At 43.5% G+C, this 27,262-nt stretch overlaps 1 protein-coding gene across 3 annotated transcripts in view; it reads left to right on the top strand.

The window, feature by feature from the left end:
• Positions 1-27,262, top strand: part of SMAD1 (SMAD family member 1) — an 87,208-nt gene that overhangs the window by 10,859 nt on the left and 49,087 nt on the right. For all 3 annotated transcript variants that reach the window (XM_062199543.1, XM_062199546.1, XM_062199544.1), the window contains exon 2: positions 23,508-24,088. In XM_062199543.1, coding sequence (XP_062055527.1) covers positions 23,689-24,088 — 400 coding nt within the window. In that variant the 5' untranslated portion in view covers positions 23,508-23,688. The remainder of the gene's footprint in view (positions 1-23,507; positions 24,089-27,262) is intronic.

Below are 27,262 nucleotides of genomic sequence, written 5' to 3'. Positions count from 1 at the left end.
GAACAATGTAAGTCCGTTTCTGCTTTGAAGAAGCAGTCTAATTGGTAAAAGATTGCATGAATATGAACAGTTCATAAGGGGTGGACATTGTGGTCCAGAGGGTTAAGCTGCCACTTGGGACACTTCATCCCATATGGAGTGCTGGTTCAAATCTCAGCTCCTCCACTTCCTTTCCAGATTCCTGCCAGTGTGCACTCTGGGAGGCAGCAGATGTTGGCTCAAGTGCTTGGGCCCCTTTCACGTAGCTGAGAGACCTGGGTGGTGTCCTGGGCTCCTGACTTCATCCTGGCCCAGCCTTCGTTGTTGTGAGCATTTGGGAAATGAATCAGTGGGTAGGAGATCTCTGTGTCTTTGATCTTCTACCTTTCAAGTAAGATGAAAATAAGTAAAAATAAACATTTTGAAAGAAGTTACAAACCATAGGTGTTAATATTACATGGTCTTTTTAAATAACTGACTTTAAAAAAAGATTTATTTATTTTATTATTTATTTGAGAGGAAGAGTTACAGACAGAAAGAGGGAGAAGCAGAGTGAGGTCTTCATCCTTTGGTTAACTCCCCAAATGACAACAAGGGCCAAAACTTGGCCAGACAGAAGCCAGGAGCCAGGAGCTTCTTCCAGGTCTCTCATGTGGGTGCAGAGGACCATCTTCCTCTGTTTTCCCAGGCCATCAGCAGAGTTGGATTGGAAGAAGAGCAGCTGGGACTAGAACCAGAGCCCATATAGATTGCCCATGCTACAGGTGGAGGCTTAAGCTACTGTGCCACAGCACTGGCCCCAATTTCACTTATAGTTGGGATAGTCTTTCAAAGTCAAGGATTGGGAAGGAAATCTGATGCACTTGGCAGAGTTGTTACTTCCTGCCAACTTCTATCTTAGTTCATTTTTGAGTGTCTCTTTTCGTGTTTCTACTAAACTTCACGTTGTGTCTCTTACACACTTGATACCGTTGGGATAAGGGGTCATAAATGTAGGACTTGCTTGGAGGATCTTGGAACACTGAGCAACAGTACAAACCTGCTGGTCTAGTCTAGCTTCTGTTGTAATGCCTTTTATTACAGTTATCACATTAACTCTTTAGACTGAGTCCCTTGAGGGTATGGGCAGTCTCTTTATGATCTTCGTGTTAGCACAGTGCCTGGCACAGTTTCTCACCTTGTTTGCACACCAGAGTCACACAAACAGCAACTACCACAAAGTCTGTTCAAGGGTTGTGGTGGGGGAGCTTTTGAAAAAGATCATGGGGATGTGCAAGAACACTAAGACCTATTGGCCTGCAACATAGCAGGTGCTTGGTGAGTAGATTTTTTTCATTTTGCTGCTCTTAAAAGCACATCAGAAAGTATGGTGGTTTTTTATACTTGGCAGCTCTTGGCACTGTGTGATGCCTAAGTAGGTACTCAAAAATGCTAATTAAATTTGAGGATTGATTGTGTTGCTCTTTCTCTTTGAGGTGAAAAGAGATAGGAAGAAAAGGTAGAAAAGAGGTAGGAAGAAGAGGTATGTGTTTGACATCTTTCTCCTTGTGAGGGAAATCAGCAGTTCCTTGAGTCCCCAAGTGGAACTGTTGAGATGTGAGGTGCTTGGGTTACACAGAGAAAAAGAGAAGAAAAGTGGAGTGGAGTGGAGTGGAGCAGTGGTTCAAGTGGAAGAGTTTTGGTCATTACAACTGGCCTCTAGTGGATAGAGGTGGGGATACTGGGAAACAGCCTGGCATGCTAACAGGGAGACACCACAGAATGAAAGATGCAGATGGGGGTGGGGAGGCAGACACCTGCCCGTGTGTCTGCCACCCCAGGCCGGGGCCTGCTTTACCTTCCCCTTGGTGCCTCATTCCTGAAGCCAGCCCCTCCACAGTTGAGAGGGCCCTTGTGACCTACAGCTGTGTAGAAGGCATTGAAATGAACACTGCAGTGCCTGACCTGTATTAAAACAAGTGAACGGTATTGGGAAATGTGCTTTAGTTTCCACTGTCTCCTGCTTTGCTTGTTTGGAAAAGTGTAGCCTCAAGAAAAAGTGAGACAGTCATTTTTGCTCTGTTTTGTTTATGTTTTTAATAAAGGGTCTTAAAAATAATCAGTGGGGAGGTAAAGAGCATGCATTCCTTTGAAGGAGGTTCATTTTGGTATTTCCACGGACTGACCGTGAGAAAGGGCTAAGAAGAGGTGCTGAGGTGAAGTAATGGCATGAATTTCCTTACGCCTTTCGAGTTATTACTTAGAACTTCTTACCTCTGTTCTAAGATCTTAGATTAAACATAAAGGTAACTTTGTTGTTGCTGATAAAACTCTTGGCTTTTTCATGTTCCAGAAAAGTAGGAGGATGTCAAGAAGGAAAGCAACAGCAGAAACAAAAATCAGCAGGAAAGGGGAGGAGTTGGAAGGATTAAAGTAGAACAGACCCTAGTGTGCCGAGCCTCCTGCAGCTGTGTAGAAGATGGGTGGCAGACGGACTGCCTCGGCAAATACCTCCCCCTGCTCGCTCCTCAGTTTCAGCGTCTCCAAAACAGTAGTGACCTTATAGGGTGCTTGCAAGGATGGGGAGAGTTGGTCAGTTTAAGGAAGGTGCTCAGAGCAGCACTTGGTGCTTCTGGGTTGGGGAGGGGGGTGTGATGACAGAAGCATACTTTTTTTATTCTTTCCAAACACTTGAAAATTGACAGAGACCTCAGATGTACTCTTTTTTTCTTCTTTTTCTTTTTCAAGATTTATTTATGTATTTGAAAGTCATAGTTACACAGAGAGAGAAGGAGAGGCAGAGAGAGAGAGAGATAGAGAGAGAGAGGTCTTCCATTGCTGGTTCACTCTCCAATTGGCCACAATGGCCAGAGCTGTGCCTATCCGAAGCCAGGAGCCAGTAGCTGCTTCCGGGTCTCCCACGTGGGTGCAGAGGCCCAAGGACTTGGGCCATCTTCTACTGCTTTCCCAGGCCATAGAAAGAGCTGGATTGGAAGTGGAGCAGCCAGGACTCCAACCAGCACCCATATGGGATGCTGGGAGTGCAGGCGGCGGCTTTACCTGCTACACCACTGTGCCAGCCCCTCAGATTTACGTAGTGTTTCCCACAGAACCACCTGCACAGTGCTCGCTCCTTTTGAAATTGGTGGTGATCGTGATGAAAGTTTTTTGAGCCTTCTTCAGGCTATTTCAGATGTTCTGTGAAAGACTGTTTCTTGGCTCTACTCAGAATTCCAGGAGGAGGATGGAGTCATTTGTATGATTCAGGGTGTTTATAAGTTTTTATAACATAATCATCCCTGTAGTTAACGGTCATTCACTTAGTGATTTCCCACAGCAATTCTTGATTCATGAATAGACATTTCTTTAGAATTTATTGTATTCCCAGGGTAAGTAACACCTTTTTTTGTTAGTGTGAGCAAAATATTAAGAATTAAAAGCTTTCTTTGTTAAGCCTTAGTGCAATCCAAAAGCAGTGGTTAATTTTTATTGAGGCTACTCTGGATTAGCCATCCACTGTTGATGCTCGCTGATATAACTGCCTGATAGTCGATTGAACACATTTGGATTTTCATTGCAGGGTAAATAACACAAAACTCAGGAAGCAAGCGAGATGTTGTGGTAGCAAGACAATGTTGGCCACCCCACCTACATGTATGTCCCTTCTTGGACCAGCAGCCTGGACACGTTGTCCTGTGACTCCTATCACAGGCTCTCTCGTGATAGGAGCCACCTGTAAGCTTGGTGGTGGTGGGACCTGCGTCGTACCCATTTCCTTTCTTTATATTGGCTGTGAGTGCTTCAGAACTTTGTTTAATTAAACAGCGGTGACCACACCTCTCTTAGTAGCCAAACACATAAAGGAGGACAGTTCTTTCTAAGAGCATTCATTCTGTTGAGTTTTTTTCCCTTTGGTGAGTGGGGAAGGTAAGGGATGAGACTTGACTGAGCTCCCTAAACCTATAGACAGTGCTTACTTGATCTCTAGTGGTGCTTCCCTGCATCCAGTGAAAGCTTAGATTTGCTTCTTCTGACTCTCTGTGGGGTGGGGGAGGCTCTGGAAAGCGTTGCTGCTCTTTGTCCAGTGACTCCGCTGACATGCCCGAGTGAATGTTGGGGAGTCCAGTGCGGTTTTTGGCAGGTTGGAAATAGGCTGTCATTGATTATCACGTGGAGGGAGTGAAATCTGGTTGATCTCAGTGTTTGTGGCAGTGGTTATATAAACTTGAACTGTTAGGGTGGTTCTCTCCTTCCAAATAACAGGTTTATATACTAGAAAAAGGACAGAACGAATTGCTCTCAAAGATGTTTGAGTAATACAGAACTTTTGGGAGTTGGGGTAAGAAATGCATGCCCTGAAAACTGATGGATATTTGAATTGTTAATGGGAGGGAGACTAGGGGATTTCAGTGGGAAGGAAGCTTATTTTTTGGTTATGTCATTTTGTAAAATTGAATTTTTTGTTCATTTGGCTGAATTGCTTCATCAAAGAGTACATTTTGATCTGTAGAGTATTCACCCAGAATTAGGTTATATATTTCAACTCTGTAGAAGGAATATGTTTCCCTAAAAATCTGTGCGAGGGGTATTACATTCTGTACAGATATACTTTTAATTATTTTTTCCTTTACAAAAAGATAAATCTTGGTCATAATGCTGCTTTTTGGAGCTACACAAAATAAAGCTGTTAACTACTTTCAGTTTTTACTTATTTATTTTCTTGGGGTTTAAAAAAAGATTTATTTATTTGTTTGAAAGAGTTACAGAGTGAGAGAGAGATCTTCAAGGGCTGGGGCAGGCATAAGTCAGGAGGCAGGGGCTTCATCTTGGTTTCCCACATGGGTAGCAGGGGCCCAAACACTTGGACCATCCTCTGCTGCTTTTCCCAGGCCATTAGCAGGGAGCTGGATTGGAAGTAAAGCAGCCAGGACACCAAATAGCACCCATATGAGATGCTGGTATTGCAGGCGGTAGCTTTACCCGCCCACAGTGCTGGCCCTATTATTGAGGTTTTAAATTTGAAAACAATAATTGTTGGAAAGTGATCAGCTCCAGTCTACACTCCCCTGGTTACAGCTCATGCTTAAGGCAGTTATTTAATTGTGTTTATTTCCTTCAAGGTCTTTTAAAATGCACATATATGTACAGACCATTTTCCCCCTCTATTTGTGTTCTTAAAGAGGGCTCATACTATAGATGCTGTTCTGTAGTGTCTTTTAACTAAAAAATTATTATAGGAGTGGGTGTTCAGTCTAACAATTAAGATACCCACATCCCACTTCTGAGTGCCTGGTCTTGATTCTGGGTTCTGGAAACGGACTCCAGCTTCTTGCTCATACAGACCCCTGGAAGAAGAAATGATAGCTTAGGTAATTGGGTTCCTGCCACCCTTGTGGGAGACCTGGGTTGAATTCCCACCTCCTGGCTTTGGCCTCAGCTGTTGTGACATCTGGGGAATGAACCAGTGGATGGGATCTCCCTCTGTCCAGGTCTCTCAAGTGGGTGGCAGGGTCCCAAGCACTTGGGTCATCTGCTACTTTCCAGGCACATTAGTAGGGAGCTATCTGGGAAGTGGAGGCAGACCTATGTCTCAGTCACGCTGATATGGGATGAGGGGGTCCCAGGCAGTGGCTTAACCCTCTGTGCCACGATGTTGACCCCTAGAACATGAATACCTTTGATTAGATCTATGTGTGTACACATCTGAGGATCCCTTGTAGCTCACGCAATCTTGGCCATTTTCTCTCATAATCCTCATACTGCTTCTTTGCTGAATCTAAACTATTCTCCCATTGTCCTTTAAAAAACAAGCAACAACAACAACAACAATAACAACAAGACAGCTTTGCACAGCATCTAAGATTATACCACTCACTGCCCTTCGTTGTTAGTCATTTGCTATCTCACTGCCCATCATCTCTGCTAATTCCTGCAAGACTGCAGCTCCTGGCCTCTGCTCTCTCCAGGTGACTTGTCGTCATTCTAGTGACCTGGACTTTGACGTCACTTCAGCTGCTCAGTCTCACAGTCCTCCCCGTATGGGATACCATACTAATAAAGACCAAACCCATTACTCCAACTTTATGGTTAATTATTTTCTTTACATAAGCAGTAAATGTTATTTGTCCATAGCTGCACCTTCAGAACCCAGCCAGAATCTGACTTCCTTTATCATCTCATTGCCGTAGCTTCCTAATTGGTCTCCCACCTCTCCCTTCCCTTCCCTGCATCGAGTTCTCAGTCTTGTCTCACCTCCTGCCTGCCATAGTGACCCTGTTAAACTGTCAGCCGGCCTGGCTTTCCTCTGCCCAGGTCTTCCGGCAGCTCCCACCTCAATTTGGAACAAAAGCTAGAAAGTGTCTATGGATCCCCACATGTTTGCCCCCTGTTGCCTTGGACCTCATCTCCCATTACAGTCCCCTCCTTCACTCCACCCCACCCACATTGGACTCAGTGCTGTTCCTTGGGCATTTTAGGTGCTTTCTTGCTAAATGGCCTTTGCACTTGCTCCTCTGTCTGCTTGGAATTCACTTCCCCAAATGCCCTTTCCAGGATGCTCTTCAAGATAGCACATGCTCAGTGAGGCTGTCCTTGACCACCAGAATGCAGGCCCAGTGAAGGCAAGGCCTTCACGGAACAGTTGTCCCTCTAAGTTCCCTGTTCAGTGCTGGCACACAGTAGGTGGTTCTTGAATGAATGACATGAATGCCTGTAGTGTTTATCAGTTTATCATCTTTCTTTAAAGTTACAAAAGAACTTCATTAAGCAGCCAAAAATTGTAATGTAAACTTCATTTTTTTGTTTGTTTACCCAAAGTATTAAAGTTAGCTTTCTTTGGGCTACAGCTCTGGCTAATAAAGTACCGTGTGTTTTGATTGTGTTAGAATTTTAACAACTCCATATGCTGGGGAAGGTGGTGGTCTCACAACATTGTGGAAAAGCAACCGAAGGCTCAGAGAGATTGTTTTGTTCACAGTGCAGCTGCCAAGCGGGAGAGCTGAAATTGAAACCTGTTCAACTTAGGAACTCTTGTTTTCTAATTTAGAAATCCTCTTGAAATGACAAATAAACTGTAGGGCTTTTATTTGAAAGCCTGGAGAGTGAGCCCTGAATTTCTCACCCTGGGCTTAGCCCGCCTTTTGTTTCCATTTTGAAAAATAGGCAAAATAAATGGTTAACTTTAACATTCCTGACAATGACAGATCAACAAGTTTTATTTCTCTCACCTGTGGAGGAAGTGGCCTCCACCCAGTTTTACTGAATTAGGAGGGAAGTGATTTTTTCAAGTGATAAAAAGAAATAAAATTCCATGCTCTTCCCAGAGGAGGAGCTCAACAATTGGGAGAGTGGCGTGAGACCATATGTTGGTTTGTAAAAGGATATAACTTGTAAAGATGTTTCCTTTGATGCCTGTGATGAATATGGATGTGTTTCCCTTCTAGAGGGTCCTGATTAAATTATGCAATTAAGAGCTGAGCTGAGGATCTAAATATAGGGAGAGGGTTCAGGCTGTCCTGCCTGGTGTATGTCAGCTCACCCCTACAGATGTGCATGTTTGTTGACAAAAACAGCACCTGTGAGATCAGCAGAGCAAGAGAAATAGGTTCCAAAAAATGAAACCCAGCAGGATTTTTTTTTTTAAAGAAAGGAATAGTTTTTTTTTTTTTTCTATTGTAGTCTGATTCCATTTTCATCTATGAATTTGGTATTTGGATCACTTTTTTACAAACTCAATGACTTTAAACTATAGACCTATTGCTTACTAGAATGTGGTCTTGAGAAAGTAACTTAACCTCTGAGCCTCCAGTTTTTCAGTGTCATGGGGATAACGATATACTCCTTGCAAGGTCGCTGTGAGTAGGAGATGACATGATGTTTGTAAAAACAGCCCTTATGATGCTTGCAGAAGGTAGTAGCTCAGTAAAACACTTTGGTTTATTTGCTAATGGAATCATTCTTAACTGGCCAATAAAGGAAATTTACCAGGGTTAGCATTCTTTGCCATCTGTAAAATTGCTACTCTAGAAAAGCAAAGCTGTGACTCAAAGAGAATAGTGTTCTCTAAGAGACGACTGCAGTAGACTTTCCTTGAGTATTCAATAAAATTAAATTTTATTTATTTATTTATTTTTATTTATTTATTTATTTTTTGACAGGCAGAGTTAGTGAGAGAGAGGAAGACAGAGAGAAAGGTCTTTCTTTTGCCGTTGGTTTATCCCCCAAGTGGCTGCTAAGGCCGGCGCACTGTGCCGATCCGAAGCCAGGAGCCAGGTGCTTCCTCCTGGTCTCCCATGCAGGTTCAGGGCCCAAGCACTTGGGCTATCCTCCACTGCACTCCCGGGCCATAGCAGAGAGCTGGCCTGGAAGAGGAGCAACCAGGACAGAATCCGGCGCCCCAACCGGGACTAGAACCTCAGCTGCCGGCGCTGCAGGCAGAGGATTAGCCTAGTGAGCCGTGGCGCTGGCCTATTTTTTTTTTTTTTTTTTTAAGATTTACTTTATTTGTTTGAAAGACAGAGCTACAATGAGAGGTAGAGACAGAGAGAAAGAGAGAGAGAGGTCTTCCATTCACTGTTTCATTCCCCAAATGGCAGCAATGGCTGGAAGTGAGCTGATCCGAAGCCAGGAGCTTCCTCCCGGTCTCCCACATGGGTGCAGGGGCCCATGGACCTGGGCCATCCTCTGCTGCCTTCCCAGGTACAGCAGCAGAGAGCTGGATCGGAAGTGGAGCAGCCAAGACTCGAACCAGTGCTCATATAGGACGCTGATGCTGCAGGTCAGGACTTTAACCCACTGAACTACAGCACTGACCTCTCACTAAAGGTAAATTTTAAGATGCCTGTGGCCTGCTGTCTTCTGGTGTTTGAGGGGTGTGCCTTGCTGGCTAGATGAGCCTGCTCTGTGTTTGAGTTGCTGTGATTACAGAGGGGCTTCCTCAGGGGGAGGAAACAGGACTGGGGATCTAGAGAGGCTTCCACTACAAGCATGAACTGCAGAATGGGAATTCAGTAGGATTAAGGAATGTTGTAGGACTTTTAGAGGAAATGACAAGGAGACATGGAAAAACCAAGTTTGCAGTAGTTAGGGACTAACCAAAGAAAACTTTTAAGTGCCATCCGTCTACTTAACAAGTAATCATCTAATGAGACGAAGCAGAGCTGACACTTGCTGTTCTTCAGGGAATCTGTGACTAAGAATTAACCAGGTGCTCTAAAATCAGGCCCAAGTTTTTCAGGATGAAAGAGTTTGTTCGTGTGGAGCAAAACAAGAAAAACTTCTCTCCAAGATTTTTCTAACACAGTGAAGATCAGCGTACTTGATGCAGCTAAATAGATAAACTGCAGTTGTATCCAGAGAAGCTCATGCAGTTGTGCCATCCACACATTCCATACTTCCTTTGCATCAAGGGAATGCAAATTCTGAAATCCTTTGGCTAAAATGTCACAGCTTGCAGTCAACTTATAAGTGGTAGGTGGCAAGTATAAGCCGTAATTCAGAGTCTCCACGTTCCTCCTTTTCTTTTGATTATCAAGATTCACTTAACACTCTGTTGGGAGAGACAGATTGCAGCTCTGGTTGTCACACCTGAGAGACTGGAAGCCCGGCTGTTAATGTTGCTGCTATAAAGACTGCTTTACTATAAAAAGGCTCCCAAGAGCTTTAAGTTCTCCCACCTCCACACTCCCAGTTTCTCCAGATTTGGAAAACCAGTCTGTGGCACGAAAATACAACAGACTAGGTGTTTTGCCTCATTGATTCCACATTTAGAAGGTGGGGGAGGTTTGGAGGTAACCAAGACAGGGCTATAGTGAGAAAGGTGAGAATTCTGGGTGTTGGTGGCAGTGGGGCTTTTCCTGTTGCTGCCACCAACGAAGACCAACAGCTTTGTTCTGGATCTCTGTGGCTCTTCAAGTGGCTTTCTTGGATAGAGAATTCGTTTACATAGAAGGCCCTGTTCTTTGAGCACGAAGTAGTTTGTTTTAGTCTTTCTAGCACTGAAGTATTTTAAAAAGCGCATTTGGATCTGGGAAAGAAATGGAGGGAGGTTTGTCCATCATTTCTCTTTTGGGTCTAGGGTTTCTCGTGGTGAGTTTTACTTGGCTGTGTCTAACTCGTTTGAAATGGGGAGGTGTTGAAAATTGGAAGCTAACTGCTGTTTACAGTCAGGAAAAAGAGGTGCATGGGCGGCGCATCACCTGGGCCTCAGTTCTTAATTGGAGTGGTCAGGAGCAAGAAGCATTTGAGCTGATTATTGGTTGAAATCAAATCACAGATCACTGTTACTTTAGGATTTTTTTCCTTGACGGAAATAGCTCGATCTGTCTCCACTTTCATATTTGGTATCATAGCGTTGAACTTGGGTAGCAATTTTTAACTTTTTCCTTTCTGCCTTAAGAAATGAAAATGAATTGTTTGGCATTGGTACCGCTTACTATGGCGTTGTGTTTGTTCCCGAGTACTATCTCCACCTGTCTCTATTGTTGTTTTACCAGTCTCCATCTGGAAAGATGGGTGTATTCCAGTGTCCGCTCTCACCTTCCTGCTGGTCAGCTCTCATGTGGGTTGACTGCTGCTCCATTTTTAAGTGCAGCTATGTGCTGTTTAATGACAGGGATATGGCCCAAGAAATGTGTCATTAGGTGATTTTGTCATTGTGTGAACATCATAGAGTGTACTTACACAAAACCTTTCAACTTGCCTCTTGATGCAATCAAGAGACACGGTGAACCTGAGATATATCAGGATACTTCAAAAAGTTGATGGAAGAATGGAATTAAGGAGCTGGCAAGGTGGCATAGTGGGTAAAGCTGCCTCCTCTGATGTTGGCATCCCATATGGACACTGATTTGAGTCCTGTCTGCTCCACTTCTAATCCCCCTGATAACGGCCTGAGAAAAGCAGCAGAAGATGACACCAAGTGTTTGGGCCCCTACCACCCATGTGGGAGACCTGGATGAAGCTCCTGGCCCCTGGGTTCGGCCTGGCCCAGCCCTGGCCATTCTGGCCACCTGGAGAGTGAACCAGCAGGTAAAAGATCTCTGCCTCTCCCTCTCTTTCTGTAATTCCAACTTTCAAAATAAATAAGTATATCTTTAAAAAAAAAAAAACCCAGTTTTTAAAAGAAGAAAAAATGGAATTAAAATATTATTCTTGGTGCCAAAATTTTGAAAGCCATGCATAGTTTTTTTCATAAAATGCATTTTCCATAAGCTTTTTGAAGACCTATTCAGTGCATGGATTTCAGGTGTGTTTTTTTTTTTTTTTTTGCATTGAAATATGCATCTTTTAATTCCATTTTTCACGAGCTTTTTGAAAGCACCTCATGGAAGGCGGCTACAGGTATAACATAGCACATTGTTTATAATAAATATATTTTTTATTAAGTGGGGCACATTTAAAGATAATGATGAAAGTGTGGCATAGTAAATACATAGTAGCAGTCATTTATTATCGAGTATTAAATACGATATATAATTATGTGCGCTGTGCTTTTACATGACTGGCAGTGCCGGAGACTTGTTTACCCCAGCGCCACCACGAATGCGTGAGTCATGCATTGTACTATGGCAGATGCAACGTCATGAGGCAGTCGTTTTTCAGCCCCATTGTCATCTCCACGATCCGGCATCGACTGAAACGTCATTACCCAGCAGATGACTGTCGGGCATTTTATTCAGTTAGTTTTATCAAAAGTTGCAAGCAGGGCCAGTGTTTAGCCCAGTGGTTAAGACACAGTTAAGATGCCCGTGTTGCATGTCCAGAGTCTCTGGCCTCATTCCCTGTCATTGCTTCGGATGCCGTCTTCCTGCTCATACAGACCCTTGGAGGCAGGGGTGACAGCTCAAGTAACTGGGTTCCTGTCGCCCATGTGGGAGAGCGGAACTGAGTTCCAGCTGCTGGCTTCTGCTCAACCTCGCCCTGATTGTTGTGGGCATTTGCAGGAGGTGAACGTGGATGGGAGCGCGCGCTCTCTCTCTCTCTCTCTCTCTCTCTCTCTCTCTGTCTCTCAAATAAATACAAGCTTTAAAAAGTTGCAAGTTCTTAGTGCTTGATTTGTGATTCAGTGGCCTAATGCCTTCAGCCTCCCACCACACACACACCCCCTGCCAATGTTGTAAATTCTAGCTCATTCAATTCTTGGCCTGATGGTGGGTTACTCTTCATTTCTTAAAATATTTCCTGGCGTGAAATCTGTGAATTATTTTGCATTTTTTTTGGAAAGGCAGAGTTAGAGACGGAGAGAAGGGTCTTCCTTCCGTTGGTTCACCCCCCAAATGGCCGCCACGGCTGGCACACTGCGCCGATCCAAAGCCAGGAGCCAGGTGCTTCCTCCTGGTCTCCCATGCAGGTGCAGGGCCCAAGCACTTGGGCCATCCTCCACTGCCTTCTTGGGCCACAGCAGAGAGCTGGCCTGGAAGAGGAGCAACCAGGACAGAACCGGCGCCCCAACCTGTACTAGAACCCGGAGCACCAGCGCCGCAGACAGAGGATTAGCCTAGTGAGGTGCGGCGCCAGCCAAATTATTTTGCATTTTAAGCATTTTAACCATAATCTATAGTGTCTGGTCTTCTCTGAGGCTATCGTTTCTGTGCGTGTCAGAAATGTTTAGGGTATCTCTTCTGTCCTTCTTGGGAATCACAGTCTCCTTTGTTGGGAGTATACAGTCGATTTGCACCCCTGAGTGAAATCAAACAGGTTGACTAATTGTGGGTTTGAAGGAAAGAGTGTTTGAAAGTGCATTTGAACGTAAAGTTAGCATTACAGGTTCCCTGGCATTTTCCCCTTTGAGCCTTACGATGTTTTATTTTAGCCAAGCATCTCAGAGGAGACAAGAGTGAGTCTCACCAGGCCCTGAACCCTGAAATTCGGTGGGATGACACAGGCTTTTCTGTAGTGCTAGTGAATACTGCCGCCAGTCACTTTACACACCACTTCTCTTAGGTGCTTTACGTCTCCATGGCTTCAGGTGAGGTTTGTGGTGAAGTGGTTTTCTAGGATTAAAAATCCTGCACTGTAAAACTCTTACCGTTTCCCTATGATCACATTGAGGCCTCATTGTAAATCTGCTTTGGGAGCTCAAGTCTTTGTTTTTCTCTGCATTTTACAAGATCAGTCCGTCTGTTGACAAGGAAACTAGGTGGTACAAGTCTAGAGCTATGTATACATATTGGCATACATATTGTATGTACACATTATTTGGAGATACTTATCCTACCCCCCCATACACAAAAGGGTCAAACAGTATTTTTGCAAAGTTGTCCTTTTCTTCTTGAATAACTTCTCCAGCTTTTAAACAGTTTCAAAGTGAAGGTAATCAATACCTAGAGCTTTTAGTTCCTTAATTCTTTTGATCTCTATGCCATGATTTTTTAATCATTAGTTAAGGTAGAGTAATGAACCAAAGAACAAGAACCGGGGAGGAAAATTGCTTGCTTCATTGACAATAGACCATTTATTTTCTGTCACTTGCCTTTATAAGGTATTGTGAGTCTTTGCTTTTTTTTCTCCCCGTCTCTTTTTGGAATCTATTATTTTATGTTTGTTTTATTGAATAATGTACTTATTCCTTCGCTGTCCAGTGGGGTTATTTATTTTGTCTAGTCCACTGAATTCCACGCCCATTCGAGAATTACACAGCAGCCTGTGGCCTGAAGCTGGTGCACAGGGCTGTGCGTCTGATTGGTCTCTCTAACGTGCTTGGCTTATAGCATTTGGCAGCTGTCCCTGATACACTCCGCTTATGGCATCTTCAGATGCAAAGTAGAAACTTCCCTTCCTGTGGGGATCTGGGATCTATATGGTACTGAGTGGCAGAGGCTGCGTTTTGTTGGTGCTCACCCATCAGGATAATTACTTGTTTCTTTACTCCGATGAGGCCAAGGTAACGAAAATGCCCCTTGTTGTGCATTTGGCTAATCTGATTTCCTTTACAGTTAAAGTTACACAGGAGTTGAGTGTTTTGAATTTTTTGCTTTTTTCCTTTTAACATTAAAGAGTAGCTGTAAGTTGCAAAATCAAATAACCAGTTCAAGAGGAGTTAATAAGAATAGTTTCCTGATAGGGCTTCTGGCTGCACTGATAGAAATCCTTCCCATGGCTGAAATCCATAGGAAGAAATTCTGAATTCAAAACACTGTTTTAAGCTATATTTTATCTTTTTTTTTTTTTTTTTTTGCCAGGCAGAGTGGATAGTGAGAGAGAGAGAGAGACAGAGAGAAAGGTCTTCCTTTTTGCTGTTGGTTCACCCTCCAATGGCCGCTGCGGCCGGCGCATCTCGCTGATCCGAAGCCAGGAGCCAGGTGCTTCTCCTGGTCTCCCATGGGGTGCAGGGCCCAAGCACTTGGGCCATCCTCCACTGCCTTCCCAGGCCACAGCAGAGAGCTGGCCTGGAAGAGGGGCAACCGGGATAGAATCCGGCGCCCCAACCGGGACTAGAACCCGGTGTGCCGGCGCCGCAGGTGGAGGATTAGCCTGTTAAGCCACGGCGCCGGCCTTTAAGCTATATTTTTATTACTTCCCAAACCAGATCACACCATAAATCCAACCTGACTACTAAGTAGACTGTATATGTGGTTTGAGCTCATTAGTTGATTTTTGTGTGTTTTTTTTTTTTTTTGTAATTAGCAAATATTTATTTAGGAAGACTTTTTGGAAGTTATAGTTTTCCATTAAAGAATGTTTGAATCATTTAGAAATTTAGAAACGAGCGAGGTATTACTGATCTTCCAAAACTGGCCAGTGTTAATATTTTAGAGTATTTATATAGTTGTTTATGCTGTATGTACCATTTTATGTTCTGCCAAGTTATTACATAGATTTTGTTTTTCCAAGTTATTACATGGTTCCTATGAGAATAATTTTTAAGGGCTACATGATATTCCAATGAAAAGATTATACAGTTTACTTATTTTTTAAAAATTTCTTATTTTATATAATGTTCTGTGTGTGGAAGTTTATATTATATTATATAATATATAATCTTTGTGTGGAAATTTTTTCTCTCTTTCCATGTGAAAGTTATTTCCTTAAAGTAAGTTTTTAAAGGTGAAGTTGCTAGAACAAATATTTTAATATTTTTAAAGGGTATTGGGAGGTGGATTTTTTTTTCCTAGATAAATGCTTTTCTTTCTCGTCAGCGTGAAATGTTTGTATTTGGGCAAGAGGGAAGGAAATCTCTGTTTGCTGACTCATGTTTTTATTTTGCACTTTTAACTGATAAGGCCACTTAGCTTTTGACATAAACTAAGGCAGGAAGTACAAAAAGGGGCAGAAAAAAAAATCAGTTCTCCTGCCAAGGCCGTAGTATCATGGTCTCATTTGGGCTCCTCATGTGAGGTAGGTTACTTGTTTGACTTGTATATTTAAAAACTGCTTAACTCAAGTGGGCAAAAATGAGTCACCAGCCAGCGTTTTGTTTTGTCTGTGTCTGTGTCTGTGTCTGTGCAAAGAAAGAGCTGTGATCTTTTCAGTTTTCCTGAGTGGCATCAAGACATGTGCCACCCAGCTGGCCCTTGCAAGTGTTGGGAGGTGGGAGGTTTTTACATTTTTTTTTTTTTTTCATTTCTGTAATGGGAAGCCTGCCTGTGTCGATGCCTTATCCATCTTTCTAATACGGAGATCTAATCACATTGATGTTGTCATCTCAGACTTCCCACTGGTCCACAGTGTAAGATGTACCACAGACTTTTACCAGTCTTGCATCATTGCCAACCAGATAGAAACACAACCTCTCCATCCAGTGTCTCTGAGAACCAGCACTCCAGAAAAGTGATTTATAGAATCAGGCTCCAGAGTGAGGCAGTGTGGTTCAGATCCTGGTCCTGTCACATCATTGCTATGTACGTGACTTTGGACAGGGTATTTACCTTCTGTGTATCTCAGTTTCTTGCCTATAAAATGAGGGAAACGGTGGAATTCTCTTCGGAGGGTTTGTTGGTAGTTAACAGATGTAAAGGGCTTAGAGCAGGGACTGGCATGTAGTACGCACTGGAAATGTAAGCTCCATTGTTTCACACAGTTCTACTCATCCTTTAAGGCCTGTCTGATATTTCCTCTTTGAAAAAACTTCCTGAAGTCCCTGGACTTAATGGTTCTTTTCTTTTATACACTTTATTATTGTTTGTCTTGATCTGTCCGGGCTGCTCTCGCAAAACTCCAGACTGGAGGCTTATGAACAACAGGAATTGATTTCTTACAGTTCTCCTGGCTGGGAAGTTCAGGTTCATGCTCCTGCAGGTTAGTTGTCTGGGGAAGGCCCTCTTCCTCTTGGACAGCCTCTTCTCAGGACAAGCCCCCATGCTGGACAGCACAAGACATCTCAGGGTCTCTTGTATGATGCTAATCCCCTGCTATTGTGCCTGAGTCACCTCCCAAAGGCCCCCTCTTCTACCACTATCGCTTTGGGGGTTAGGATCTCAATGTGTGAATCTTAGGAGGATGTTGGGCTGATTACCCTTGGCATTGTTTGTACTTGCCTGGCAGCATTTATCACCCTTTTATTTAGCTAATGGCTGCCCAGCAGATGCACAGTACCTGGGCCTTGTATTCCTGTGCCTGTGGTCCACCTTGGAACAACCACAGCATTCCTTCTGGCTAAGGCCCCATGAGATGTTTTGGTTCAGTGCTCCAGGGTCAGCAGTTGGTTTTGTGGGAGTTAGATGTCTCCACACCAGCCCTGCCACTGGACATCCGGCCAGCACAGTGCCAGATCTGTAGCCAGAACTCATTATAGCTTTGATGCATTAACGTCAATTGGAATAGTTCAAACAAAGGTATGGAAAGGTGTTTTATTTCTTTTTTAAAAAAGATTTATTTATAAGAAAGAGTACAGAGAGGGAAAGAGAGAGAGAGAGAGAGAATCTTCCAACTGTTGCTTCATACCCCAAATGGCTACAACAGCCAAAGCTGAGTCATCCCGAAGCCAGGAGCTTCTTCCAGATCTCCCATGTGGGTTTTTGGGGCCCAAGCACTTGGGCCATTTTCCCAAGACTGAAGTGGAGTAGCCAGGACTGGAGCCGGTGCACAAAGGGATGCTAGTGTCGCAAGCAGCAGCTTTACCTGCTGCTCTACCATGCCGGCGCCAGAAATGGTGTTTCTTATATACCATTTCCCCAACACATTTGCCTTATGTAACAGGTTCCTATCAGAGTTTGTAATGACCTTAAGTGATCTTCATATAACCTCTCCCCCTCTATTTGAAAACCATTGGTTAGAATATTAAAAAGCTGTTTTCAGAGTAGAAGAAAAGGGTAAGAAGAAATACAAACCCCTCTGAATTATTTTTAGAGAACTAGAAAGAAGCTCTTTTTTTGTGCATGTATATGTATGTGCACACATGCATGTGTGTGTTCCAAAACTAACCTCTTAAAATTAAATTGTCTTCTCAGTAGGTACCAAGTGTGACTTTTGATAATAGTGTAGTTTTGTTTTTGTCTTTTCTTTCTCTTAAATGAAAATAATGCCAACCTCGAAATAATTGGTAAATGTGGGTGAAATTCCTTACTTAAAACAACAGCAACTGGTAATGCTGCTACTGCTATTGCTGCTACCACCACCACCACCACCTCTCTATATCCTAGTGGAGAAAGTTCAGGGTCTACACTTGGCCTTCTGAGTTCTTCACAGGAACAGATCATTCATCAAACAGAGAATTTGCTGCATGCCCAGGCACTGTGCTAGGCTTCGAAGATTAAAAAACAAACAAACAGAATTCCTCTGTCATTTTCCTGTGGTGAGAGAGACAGATGTGTAGGTATAGACACACATAATTTACTGCAGTAGCAGTTCACAGTTGTTATCTTTCTTGATTTTTGAGGATCAGTGATGATTTCCCTTGTGTTTTTCCTGTTACTGGTAATTTGTGCCTTATTGCTCATTTTTCCTAAGAGTTTTATTAGTATTTTTAAAGAACCAATTTTGATTTTGTGGATTTTCTCTAATACGCATTTAAAAAAATATATTCATTTAATTTGAAAGTCAAAGTTACAGAGAAGGAGAGGCAGAGGAAGAGAGAGATCTTCTGTTCACTGGTTCATTCCTTAAATGGCTGTAGTGGCTGGGGCTGGGCCAGGCCAAGCCAGGAGCAGGGACTTCTTCTGGATCTCTCATGTGAGCGCAGGGGCCCAGGTATTTGGGTCATCTTTCACTGCTTTCCCAGGCACATTGGCAGGTAGCTAGATTGGAAGCAGAGCAGCCAGGACTCAAACTGACTTCCATATGGGATGCTGGCGCTGCAGGCGGCAGCTTAACCCACCAAGCCACAATATTGGTCCCTTCTAAGACACTTTCTTTTTAAATGATTTTTTTAAAAAAGATTTATTTTATTTATTTATTTGAAAGTCAGAGTTACAGAGAGAGAAGGAGAGGCAGAGAAGAAGAGGGAGGGAGGGAGAGAGGGAGAGGGAAGGGGAGAGGAAGGGAGAGAAGGAGAGAGAGGTCTTCCATTGCTGGTTCACTCCCCAAATGGCTGCAACGGCCTGGAGCTGTGTGGATCTGAAGCCAGGAGCCAGGAGCTTCCTCTGGGTCTCCTATGTGGGTGCAGGAGCCCAAGGACCTGGGCCATCCTCTACTGCTTTTCCAGGCCATAGCAGAGAGCTGGATCGGAAGTGGAGCAGTCGGAACTCGAACTGGCACCCAAATGGGATGGCAGCACTGCAGGCGGCAGCTTTACCCACTATACCACAGTGTCGCCCCCCCCGCCCCCAATATACTTTTATAAAGAAAATCGCTGCTCTCATTTCCTTCTACTTTCTTTGGATTTAATTCAGTTTTCTCTTTCCCTCCTTTTTTTTTTTTTCTTTTTTTTCTTCTGGTGATGAATACATAGAAATTAGCTTTAACTTTTTTCCTTTTCTTTTTTAAAAAATTTATTTATTTATTTGAAAGGCAGAGTTACACAGAGAGAGAGCGAAAGCTTCCATCCAGTAGTTCACTCCCCAAGGGTCACAATGGCCAGGGTTGGGCCAGGCCAAAGCTAGGAGCCTGGAACTCCATCCAGGTCTCCCATGTGGGTGGCAGGGGCCCAGGTACCTAAGCCATCTTCTGCTGCTTTCCCAGGTGCATTAGCAGAAGTGCAGTAGCTGGGACTCAAACCAGCACCCATATGGGATGCCAGCACTGCAGGCTACACAGCTTAACCTGCTGTGCCACAATGCTAGCCCTTCTTTTCTAGTACATGCTTTTAGGACTACACATTTCTCTCATAATATGGCTGGAATCATATCACAATTCCTGGTAGATCATTTTTATTATTTAGTTAATTTTTGTTTTCATTGTAATTTATTGACATTTTAAAGTGTAGTTCTTTTCAATAGTATTATTTTTGTTTTTAGGAATTAATAAGATCAAAGGATATATATGATTTTACTTCTTTGATACATGTTGAAATTTGCTTTATGGCTCATTATGTGGCTAGTTTGGGTAAATATTGCATTTGTGCTTCAAAGATTTATGTATTTTACTCTTGTTTGGTGTGGCTCTATATACATGAATTGAAGCAAGTTTTTAAACATGTTACTCATCTATTTCTATGATTTCTGTTTGTTTTCTTAGTTACTGTATTAATCTAACAATGTTGTGGGTTTATCTGTCATTTTGATTGTTAGTTTTTGCTTTAGTTGTTTTGAGACTATTACTTGCATAAAAATTTGAAGATTGTGATATCTACATGGTGGGTCAACACTTTTAACATGAAATATCCTCTTCCCTACATTTTTTTAAATTCCTGCTGATGCTTCTCCAAAGTCAGTTTTGTTTGAATGGGTAGCTATGTCAGCTTTTTGGAAAGAGTATGCGTAATACATTTTTTCCATCCTTTGCTTTCAACCTTTCTGTGTCCTTTCACTTAATGCGTGTCTGGAAAGTACCATATAAGTGATACTTACATAAATGGTGTTTTCCACCCACACCTTCATCTTTTAGTTGTCCTATTATAGACTGTTTAAGAGTTACTATGTATTTACACTTGACATGCTAAAGATGTCATTTAATTGTCTCCTAATTTTCTGTTGAAATGTCAGCTGTCAACCTTATTGTACTTATTTGAAGGTAAAGTGTCCTTTTGAAGATTTTTGTCTTAGACCTTAAGCAATTTTACTGTGACGTGACACATTGAAACATGTAGATTTCTTTGTATCTATCCTTCTTGGGGTTTGTGGGGCTTCATGAATTGATGGTTAGTTCTCTGTTGTCGGTTCCCGGAAATCCTTGGCCTGTATCTAAAAATACTGTTTTGTCTCAGTCTTTTCTTCTCACTAGGAATCCTCTTAAATGATGCTGGACATTTTTACCATATCCATTATGCCTCTTCAGTTCTTTTATTGTCCATTTTTTTCCCGTTTACCTTAGCTTGAACATTTCTTCAGGATCTTTCAGCTCACTAATCTTTTATTTTACTCTAACTAATCTCCTGTTAAGTTGATTCTAATACTTTTTATTTCATTACTTTTTGTGGATTTCAGTTCTCATTAAAATCCTCAGTCTTCTGTTTCCTTGATATATTAATCAGTGACCATTAATATTTTCATCTATATTTGGTAACTGCACTGTCTGGATCACCTCTTGGATCTGCTTCTATGCTGTTTTGTTTTGGTCATTTGGTTCTGTCTCCTAGTATGCTTGGTAACTTTTGGTTGATTGCTATATATTGTGAGTAAACAATTATAGAGGCTTGGGATGATGTTACCTCCCTCCAATGAGTATTTATTTTATTTCTAGCAAGTTGTTAGAGAGCGATACCCATCACCTTGATCCAGGCTAGGACTAAGGTGATTCTGGGAGCTGGCACTGTGATGTAGTGGGTAAAACTGCTGCCTGCAACACCAGCATCGTATATGGCAGCAGTTTGAGTCCCAGCTGCTCCACTTCCTATCCAGCTCCCTGCTAATGTGCCTGGGAAAACAGTGGAAAGATGTCCCAAGTGCTTGGGCCCCTGCACCCACTTGGGAAGCACAGAATAAGCTCCTGGATCCTGACTTTGGCCTGGCCTAGGCCCCACCATTGTAGCCATTTGGGGAGTGAACCAGCAGATGGAAGATTTCTGTCTTCCCCTCTCTCTGTAGCTCTGCCTTTTAAATAAAGAAATAAACCTCCCCCAAAAAAGTGATGCTTCTGGTCCTGGTTTCAGTACCTGAACAGACGGACCCATTTCAGATTTGCCCCTACATTGGGGCATTCCCTGTAGGAGACTCAGCCGAAAGACGAAGGTACTTAGCAGAGCTCCCGTTTGTCTGCAGGCTCTCAGCTCTGGTTTTGATTCCCCAGTACTGTGAGACTACTGAAAGGTGTGCTAGTTTTGACCGCCTCTTGCTCCTTGTCACATAGGCATTGGCAGGTACCTCGAGAGAAAAAGCAGTGAAGAATGTTGCACGCATTTCACTGCCTTTGCCTTCTCTCCAGCATCGTGACCCCTCAAGTCTGGAGTGCCTTGGTCACTCTTTGATGTCTTTAAAAAGCTGGGCTTTGTTTGTGAAGAGGTTGCTCTGATACCTGCTCCTCTGTTGCAGCCACAGGTGGTGGGCAGAGGACCTCTTCAACTTTATTACCTTTTGTATTTTCCTCTGGTAAAGAATAGAGAGGAGGTGTGACCGTGACAACTTGATAGAAGAATTTGGTATAGTATGTGTTCTTGGGTTTCATTCCTTTCATATCAGTAAAAAACAAAATTGTATTTATTTTTTTATTTTTATTTTTATTTGTTTGAAAGGCAGAAAGTGGGGGAGAGATATCTTCCACTCACTGGTTCGCTCCCCAAATGCTCACAATAGCTGGGGCTGGGGCTAGGCCAGGTCAAAGCTAGGAGCCTGGAGCTCCATCCAGGTCTCCCACATGGGTGGGTGGGACTCAGGTGGTCTGCCGCCTTCCATGGTACACATTAGCAGGGAGCAGGATCAGAAGTGGAGTAAGCCAGAACTCAAATTAGGTTCTCCAGTATGGGATGCCAGTGTCTCAGATGACACCCATTACACAACAGACCTACTCCCAAAAGCAGTTTCTTAGAATCAGGAAATTACTGTTTTACTTGCTCTGTAGCCCATAGACATAGGCTTATTTAGCGAATAAATACTCTAAAATGTTACAATATTTACATAGCAGAATTATAACTACCTTTTCATTTAGCATAAGAAATCTTTGAGTAACACACCATGAAACAGATGTTAGGGGGCCACCATTGTGGTATAGCAGATAAAGCTACTACCTGGGACACCGGCATCCCACATGGGTACCAGTGCATGTCCTGGTTGCTCCACTTCCAATCCAGCTCCCTGCTAATGGCCTGGGAAAAGTAGCAGAAGATGGCCCAAGTGCTTGGGCCCCTGAACCCACGTGGAGGACCTGGAAGAATCTCCTGGCTCTTGGCTCCTGGCTTCATCCTGGTCCAGCCCTGGCCATTGCAGTCACCTGGAGAGTGAACTAACAGATGGAAGATTCTCTTTCTCTCTCTCTAACTCTGACTTTCAAACAAATAAGTATTTAAAAAAATAGACTTTCTAACTAATATTTTTATTATTACCTGTTATTTTCAGTTTTGTTGATAGAGATGTGTTTTAAATTTATTTTTAGAGGTCATAAGTGATTGTGAAAAAATATTATGGTATCTGTTGAGAACTTGGACTTTTTCACACCAAGATGTCCCTTGGCATCTGTCTCAGAGTGAATATATTTAAACAGAGTCTCCGTTTATTCATCAGGAGAATGGCAATGATTGGTCTGTTGTGGCTGTCCTAATTCTCACAGTTCTGGGGGCTGGGAGTCCAGGTGAAGGTTCTGGACAGTGCAGTTGCTGCTGAGGGCTCTTCCTGGCCGCCGTCCTGCTGTGTCCCCCATGGCCTTTGCTCAGTGCATGAGCATGGGTACAGTGAGGTGGGAGGGCGGTCTTATAGGACCACCAGTCCCATAGGGCGCCACCCTTTTGATCTCAGTTAACCTTAGTGACTTCCTTGGAGCCTCGGTCTCCAAACACAGCCACATCTGGGGTTGGGGCTTCAACATATTCATGGGGCAGAGGGGGATGCAGCTCAGTCCATAGCATACTGTGATGCGGACGCCCTTCAACTTCACAGTGGGTTATGCTCCAGCAAGCCCGTGGCAAAGTCAAACCTGCAGGTGGAACCATTGGAATTCAGGGACTCTGCACATCTAACTACTTAAGATAGGACACTACACAGAGTGATTAATAAATTGTGGTAGTGGTGATTTTTTTTTTAAGATTGCATTTATTTATCTCAGAGGTAGAGTTCAGACAGGGAGAAACAGAGAGAAAGGTTTTCCATCCACTGGTTCACTCCTCAAATGGCTGGAGCCACAGAGCTCAGCCGATCTGCAGCCTAATGGGTCTCCCACGTGGGTGCAGGGGCCCAACCACTTGGACCATGTTCCACTGCTTTCCCAGGCCATTAGTAGAGAGCTGGATGGGAAGAGGAGCAGCAGGGACTCGAACCGCCGCCCACAAGGGATGCTGGCGCCGCAGGTGGAGGCTTAGCCTACTACGCCACAGCGCCGGCCTTGTGGTAGTTGTGATTTTGAACGGATCTTTCTCCTTTCTTCTCCAGGTGCTGGCCTTGGGTTGCTTTCCAGAACACTAGGAATGGTCATTTCTGTTTTTCGGGACTTGAGGCTACGACCCTGAAGAGAAGCTTATGTAAATAAGCTGACATCGCTGCTGCCGTCCCTTCTGTTGGGAGACTCCCTGCTTCCCCGTGCCCCGAGGAGTGGACAACCCGTGTGGTCACTATGAACGTGACCAGTTTGTTCTCCTTCACGAGTCCTGCCGTGAAGAGACTTCTCGGGTGGAAACAGGGCGATGAGGAAGAAAAATGGGCAGAGAAAGCTGTGGATGCCCTGGTAAAAAAACTGAAGAAGAAGAAGGGTGCCATGGAGGAGCTGGAGAAGGCCTTGAGCTGCCCGGGGCAGCCGAGTAACTGTGTCACCATCCCCCGCTCCCTGGACGGCCGGCTGCAGGTCTCCCACCGGAAGGGACTGCCCCATGTCATCTACTGCCGGGTGTGGCGCTGGCCCGACCTCCAGAGCCACCACGAACTGAAGCCACTGGAATGCTGCGAGTTTCCTTTTGGTTCCAAGCAGAAGGAGGTCTGCATCAACCCCTACCACTACAAGCGAGTGGAGAGCCCTGGTGAGTGAGCAGCTGGTCTGTGTGATTTAGAGCATCCAGATAATCCCCTTGGTTGTAGTTGTAGTTTTAGAAATATTTGGAGAGAGAGAGTGGGTGTGTGGGTGTGTGGGTGGGAGAGAGAGAGAGCCCTTGAGTGTTTCCTACATTTTAACAGCTTGATTCTATTAGGAGCAGGCCATGAAAATTATGATTGCTATAGTACACCTCTCTTTTTTTAATAAGCTGTTTTGTTTCTATTTTTGTTGTTGTTGTTTCATATTGCCTGCATTTCTGCAAGCAAATTTAGCTGTGAAATGTATTATAAGGGAAGAAAAAGAAGCCCGGTGTCATTTCCCTCTGCGTGTTGGAGGGCAGTCATCATGGAGGCAGCTGCCAGTGACTTGTGCCACTAGTACTTAAGAACTGTACTTTCTAGGGGTCAGCGTTGTGGCACAGAGTGTTGAGCCACTGCTTGGGGCACCTGTGTCACATATTAGAATGCTGGTTCAAGTTCCGGCACCTCTGCTTGCAACCCAGCTTCCTGCGAAGGCATCTACTAATGCATTCTGGGAGACAGCAGATGATGGCTCATGTGCCACCCATATGGGAGACCCAGATGAGAGTTCCAGCCTCCTGGCTTTGGTCTGGCCAGTCTTGACTATTGTGGGCATTTGGGAATTGAACTAGTAGATGGAAGATCTGTCTCCCTCACCCTGTGTTCTGCCTTTCAAGTAGATGAAGATAAATTAAGCTCTTTTTAAAAAAAGGATTGATATTTTTTAATCATCTGTGCTTGCGTATTGCTGTGGAATTTCTGTATTCCCTGTGGAGGGTATGAAGAAATTATGTTATGCTATGAAATCACTTGATACTACTGTTTTGTAAGATGTTCCTAGTTTTTACATGTGTGGCCTTTTTGCAGGGTATATTAAAGGTATATAGTTGGCCCTCCCTAGCTGTGGGCCCTGCAGCCATGAATTCAACCAACTAAAGATTGAAAATATTAGAGGGCCAATGCCGTGGCTCACTTGGTTAATCCTCTGCCTACGGCACTGGCATCTCATATGGGCTCCAGGTTCTAGTCCTGGTTGCTTCTCTTCCAGTCCAGCTCTCTGCTGTGGCCCGGGAGGGCAGTAGAGGATGGTGCAAGTGCTTGGGCCGCTGCACCTGCATGGGAGACCAGGAGGAAGCACCTGGCTCCTGGCTTTGGATGGGCGTAGCTCTGGCCGTAGTGGCCATTTGGGGGGTGAACCAACGGAAGGAAGACCTTTCTCTCTCTCACTGTCTATAACTACCTGTCAAATTAAAAAAAAAAAAGGAAAATATTAGAAAAAATTGCATCTGTCTTGGACAATCACAAACTTTTTTTTTTTCTTGATATTCCCTAAGCAATAGCAACTATTTACATAGCATTTACATCCTGTTAGGTATTCTAAATAATAATAGGATGAGTTAGGTTATTTAATAGGATGTGCTTAGGTTATTTGCAGAAACTGTGCCACTTTATAGAAAGGACTTAAGCATTTGCAGATTTGGTATTGGCAGGGTCTCCTGCAGCCAGTCTTCCAGATACCAAGGGATGACTGTTTTCGAATTTGTCTGGTTTTGCCCCCCTCATTCTGGACAGTTGGATCCATTGGAAGGTGATTAGGTATTCAGTTGTTTAATACCATTGTCAGCTTGAGACCAGTTTGGGGTTACAAGGGTTCCTTAGTGTGGCTGTGTGTTAGAATCGCATGACTTCCTCCACAGAAATCCTGATCTGGGATATCATGGTACCCTGTTTTTAACAAGTACTTCAGGTGTGGCTGATGGAGGCAATAGGTTGACCTAGATCATGTAATACTACTGTGGCTTTCACAGAAAGGGAAGTCTATATTTTTCTGAATTATATGTAAGTCAAACAAAATAACTTTAAAGACTAAGGAATAATATAACAAGCATCTTTTTATCCCCCACGCAGTTGAAGAAATAAATAAAAGATGACACATAAACTGAGCCACTTGTTAGTGTCCCTCTGACCCTATTTCCTTCAGTAACCACTCTTACGAGTTTGATGTTTGTCATTTTCATTCATGTTTTTATAATATTATGTGTGTATGAACCCATGATGATCTCTTCTGTTATTTTGTGTACTTTAAATTATTACATGAGGAAATTTAGAATTTCCTTGTACACTTGCTGTAGTCATTCAACATAATGCTTTTTGTGGTGTTAGATTATATACTTCAGAATTACCTTTGTCAAATGCCGTGAAAAACCCTCTGGGAGTTTGTTGGACTTTCATTGATTCCCTTTGGGGAAGATTGACATGGATATGCCCTGGAGCATAACATTGTTTAGTAACCTTAAAGTTTTTCTCATTCAGTTCTTAGACATCTTTTTTTTAAGGTTTATTTCCAGATAAGTGGTTTTCATTGTGTCATTTAAAGAATTCCTTTTGGGTAGGAGTACAATTACTATTTTCTCCAACAACAGTGTTAATTTCTCCTCACTCCTTCCAGTATAAACATTCTTCACTGTTTATTATGCCAGCTGTAATGTAAATTTTCTTTGGAAAAAAAAAAAAACGCTTAACACAGAGATGCATAGTCCTCTTTAGCTGGAAATTAAAATGGAAGTAAGTGTTTGAGAATGAAGTATAGTGTGTGAGTCATATGTACTAACCAGATCATTTAGGCACATGGTTTTTTTTTTTTGTTTTTTTTTTTTTTGATCCTTGTATGCAGCATAAGAGATGCATAGGGAGACTTTAATTCCACTACTCAAGGGGCAAAACTGACCCCCACAAATTAAGTGACCTGTATGTCATAAAACCTGAAAGTAGAGGCATTTTTTTATAATAATTCTTACTGGCCGGCGCCGTGGCTTAACAGGCTAATCCTCCACCTTGCGGCGCCGGCACACCGGGTTCTAGTCCCAGTTGGGGTGTCGGATTCTATCCCGGTTGCCCCTCTTCCAGGCCAGCTCTCTGCTATGGCCCGGGAAGGCAGTGGAGGATGGCCCAAGTGCTTGGGCCCTGCACCTGCATGGGAGACCAGGAGAAGCACCTGGCTCCTGGCCTCGGATCAGTGCGATGAGCCGGCCACAGCGGCCATTGGAGGGTGAACCAGCGGCAAAAAGGAAGACCTTTCTCTCTGTCTCTCTCTCTCTCACTGTCCACTCTGCCTGTCAAAAAAATAATAATAATAATAT

The sequence above is a fragment of the Lepus europaeus genome, chromosome 8 (genome assembly GCF_033115175.1).
Source record: "Lepus europaeus isolate LE1 chromosome 8, mLepTim1.pri, whole genome shotgun sequence".
NCBI lineage: Eukaryota > Metazoa > Chordata > Mammalia > Lagomorpha > Leporidae > Lepus > Lepus europaeus.
The sequence above is the reverse complement of the archived record's forward strand: the minus strand, read 5'-3'. Positions and strand labels throughout refer to the sequence as shown.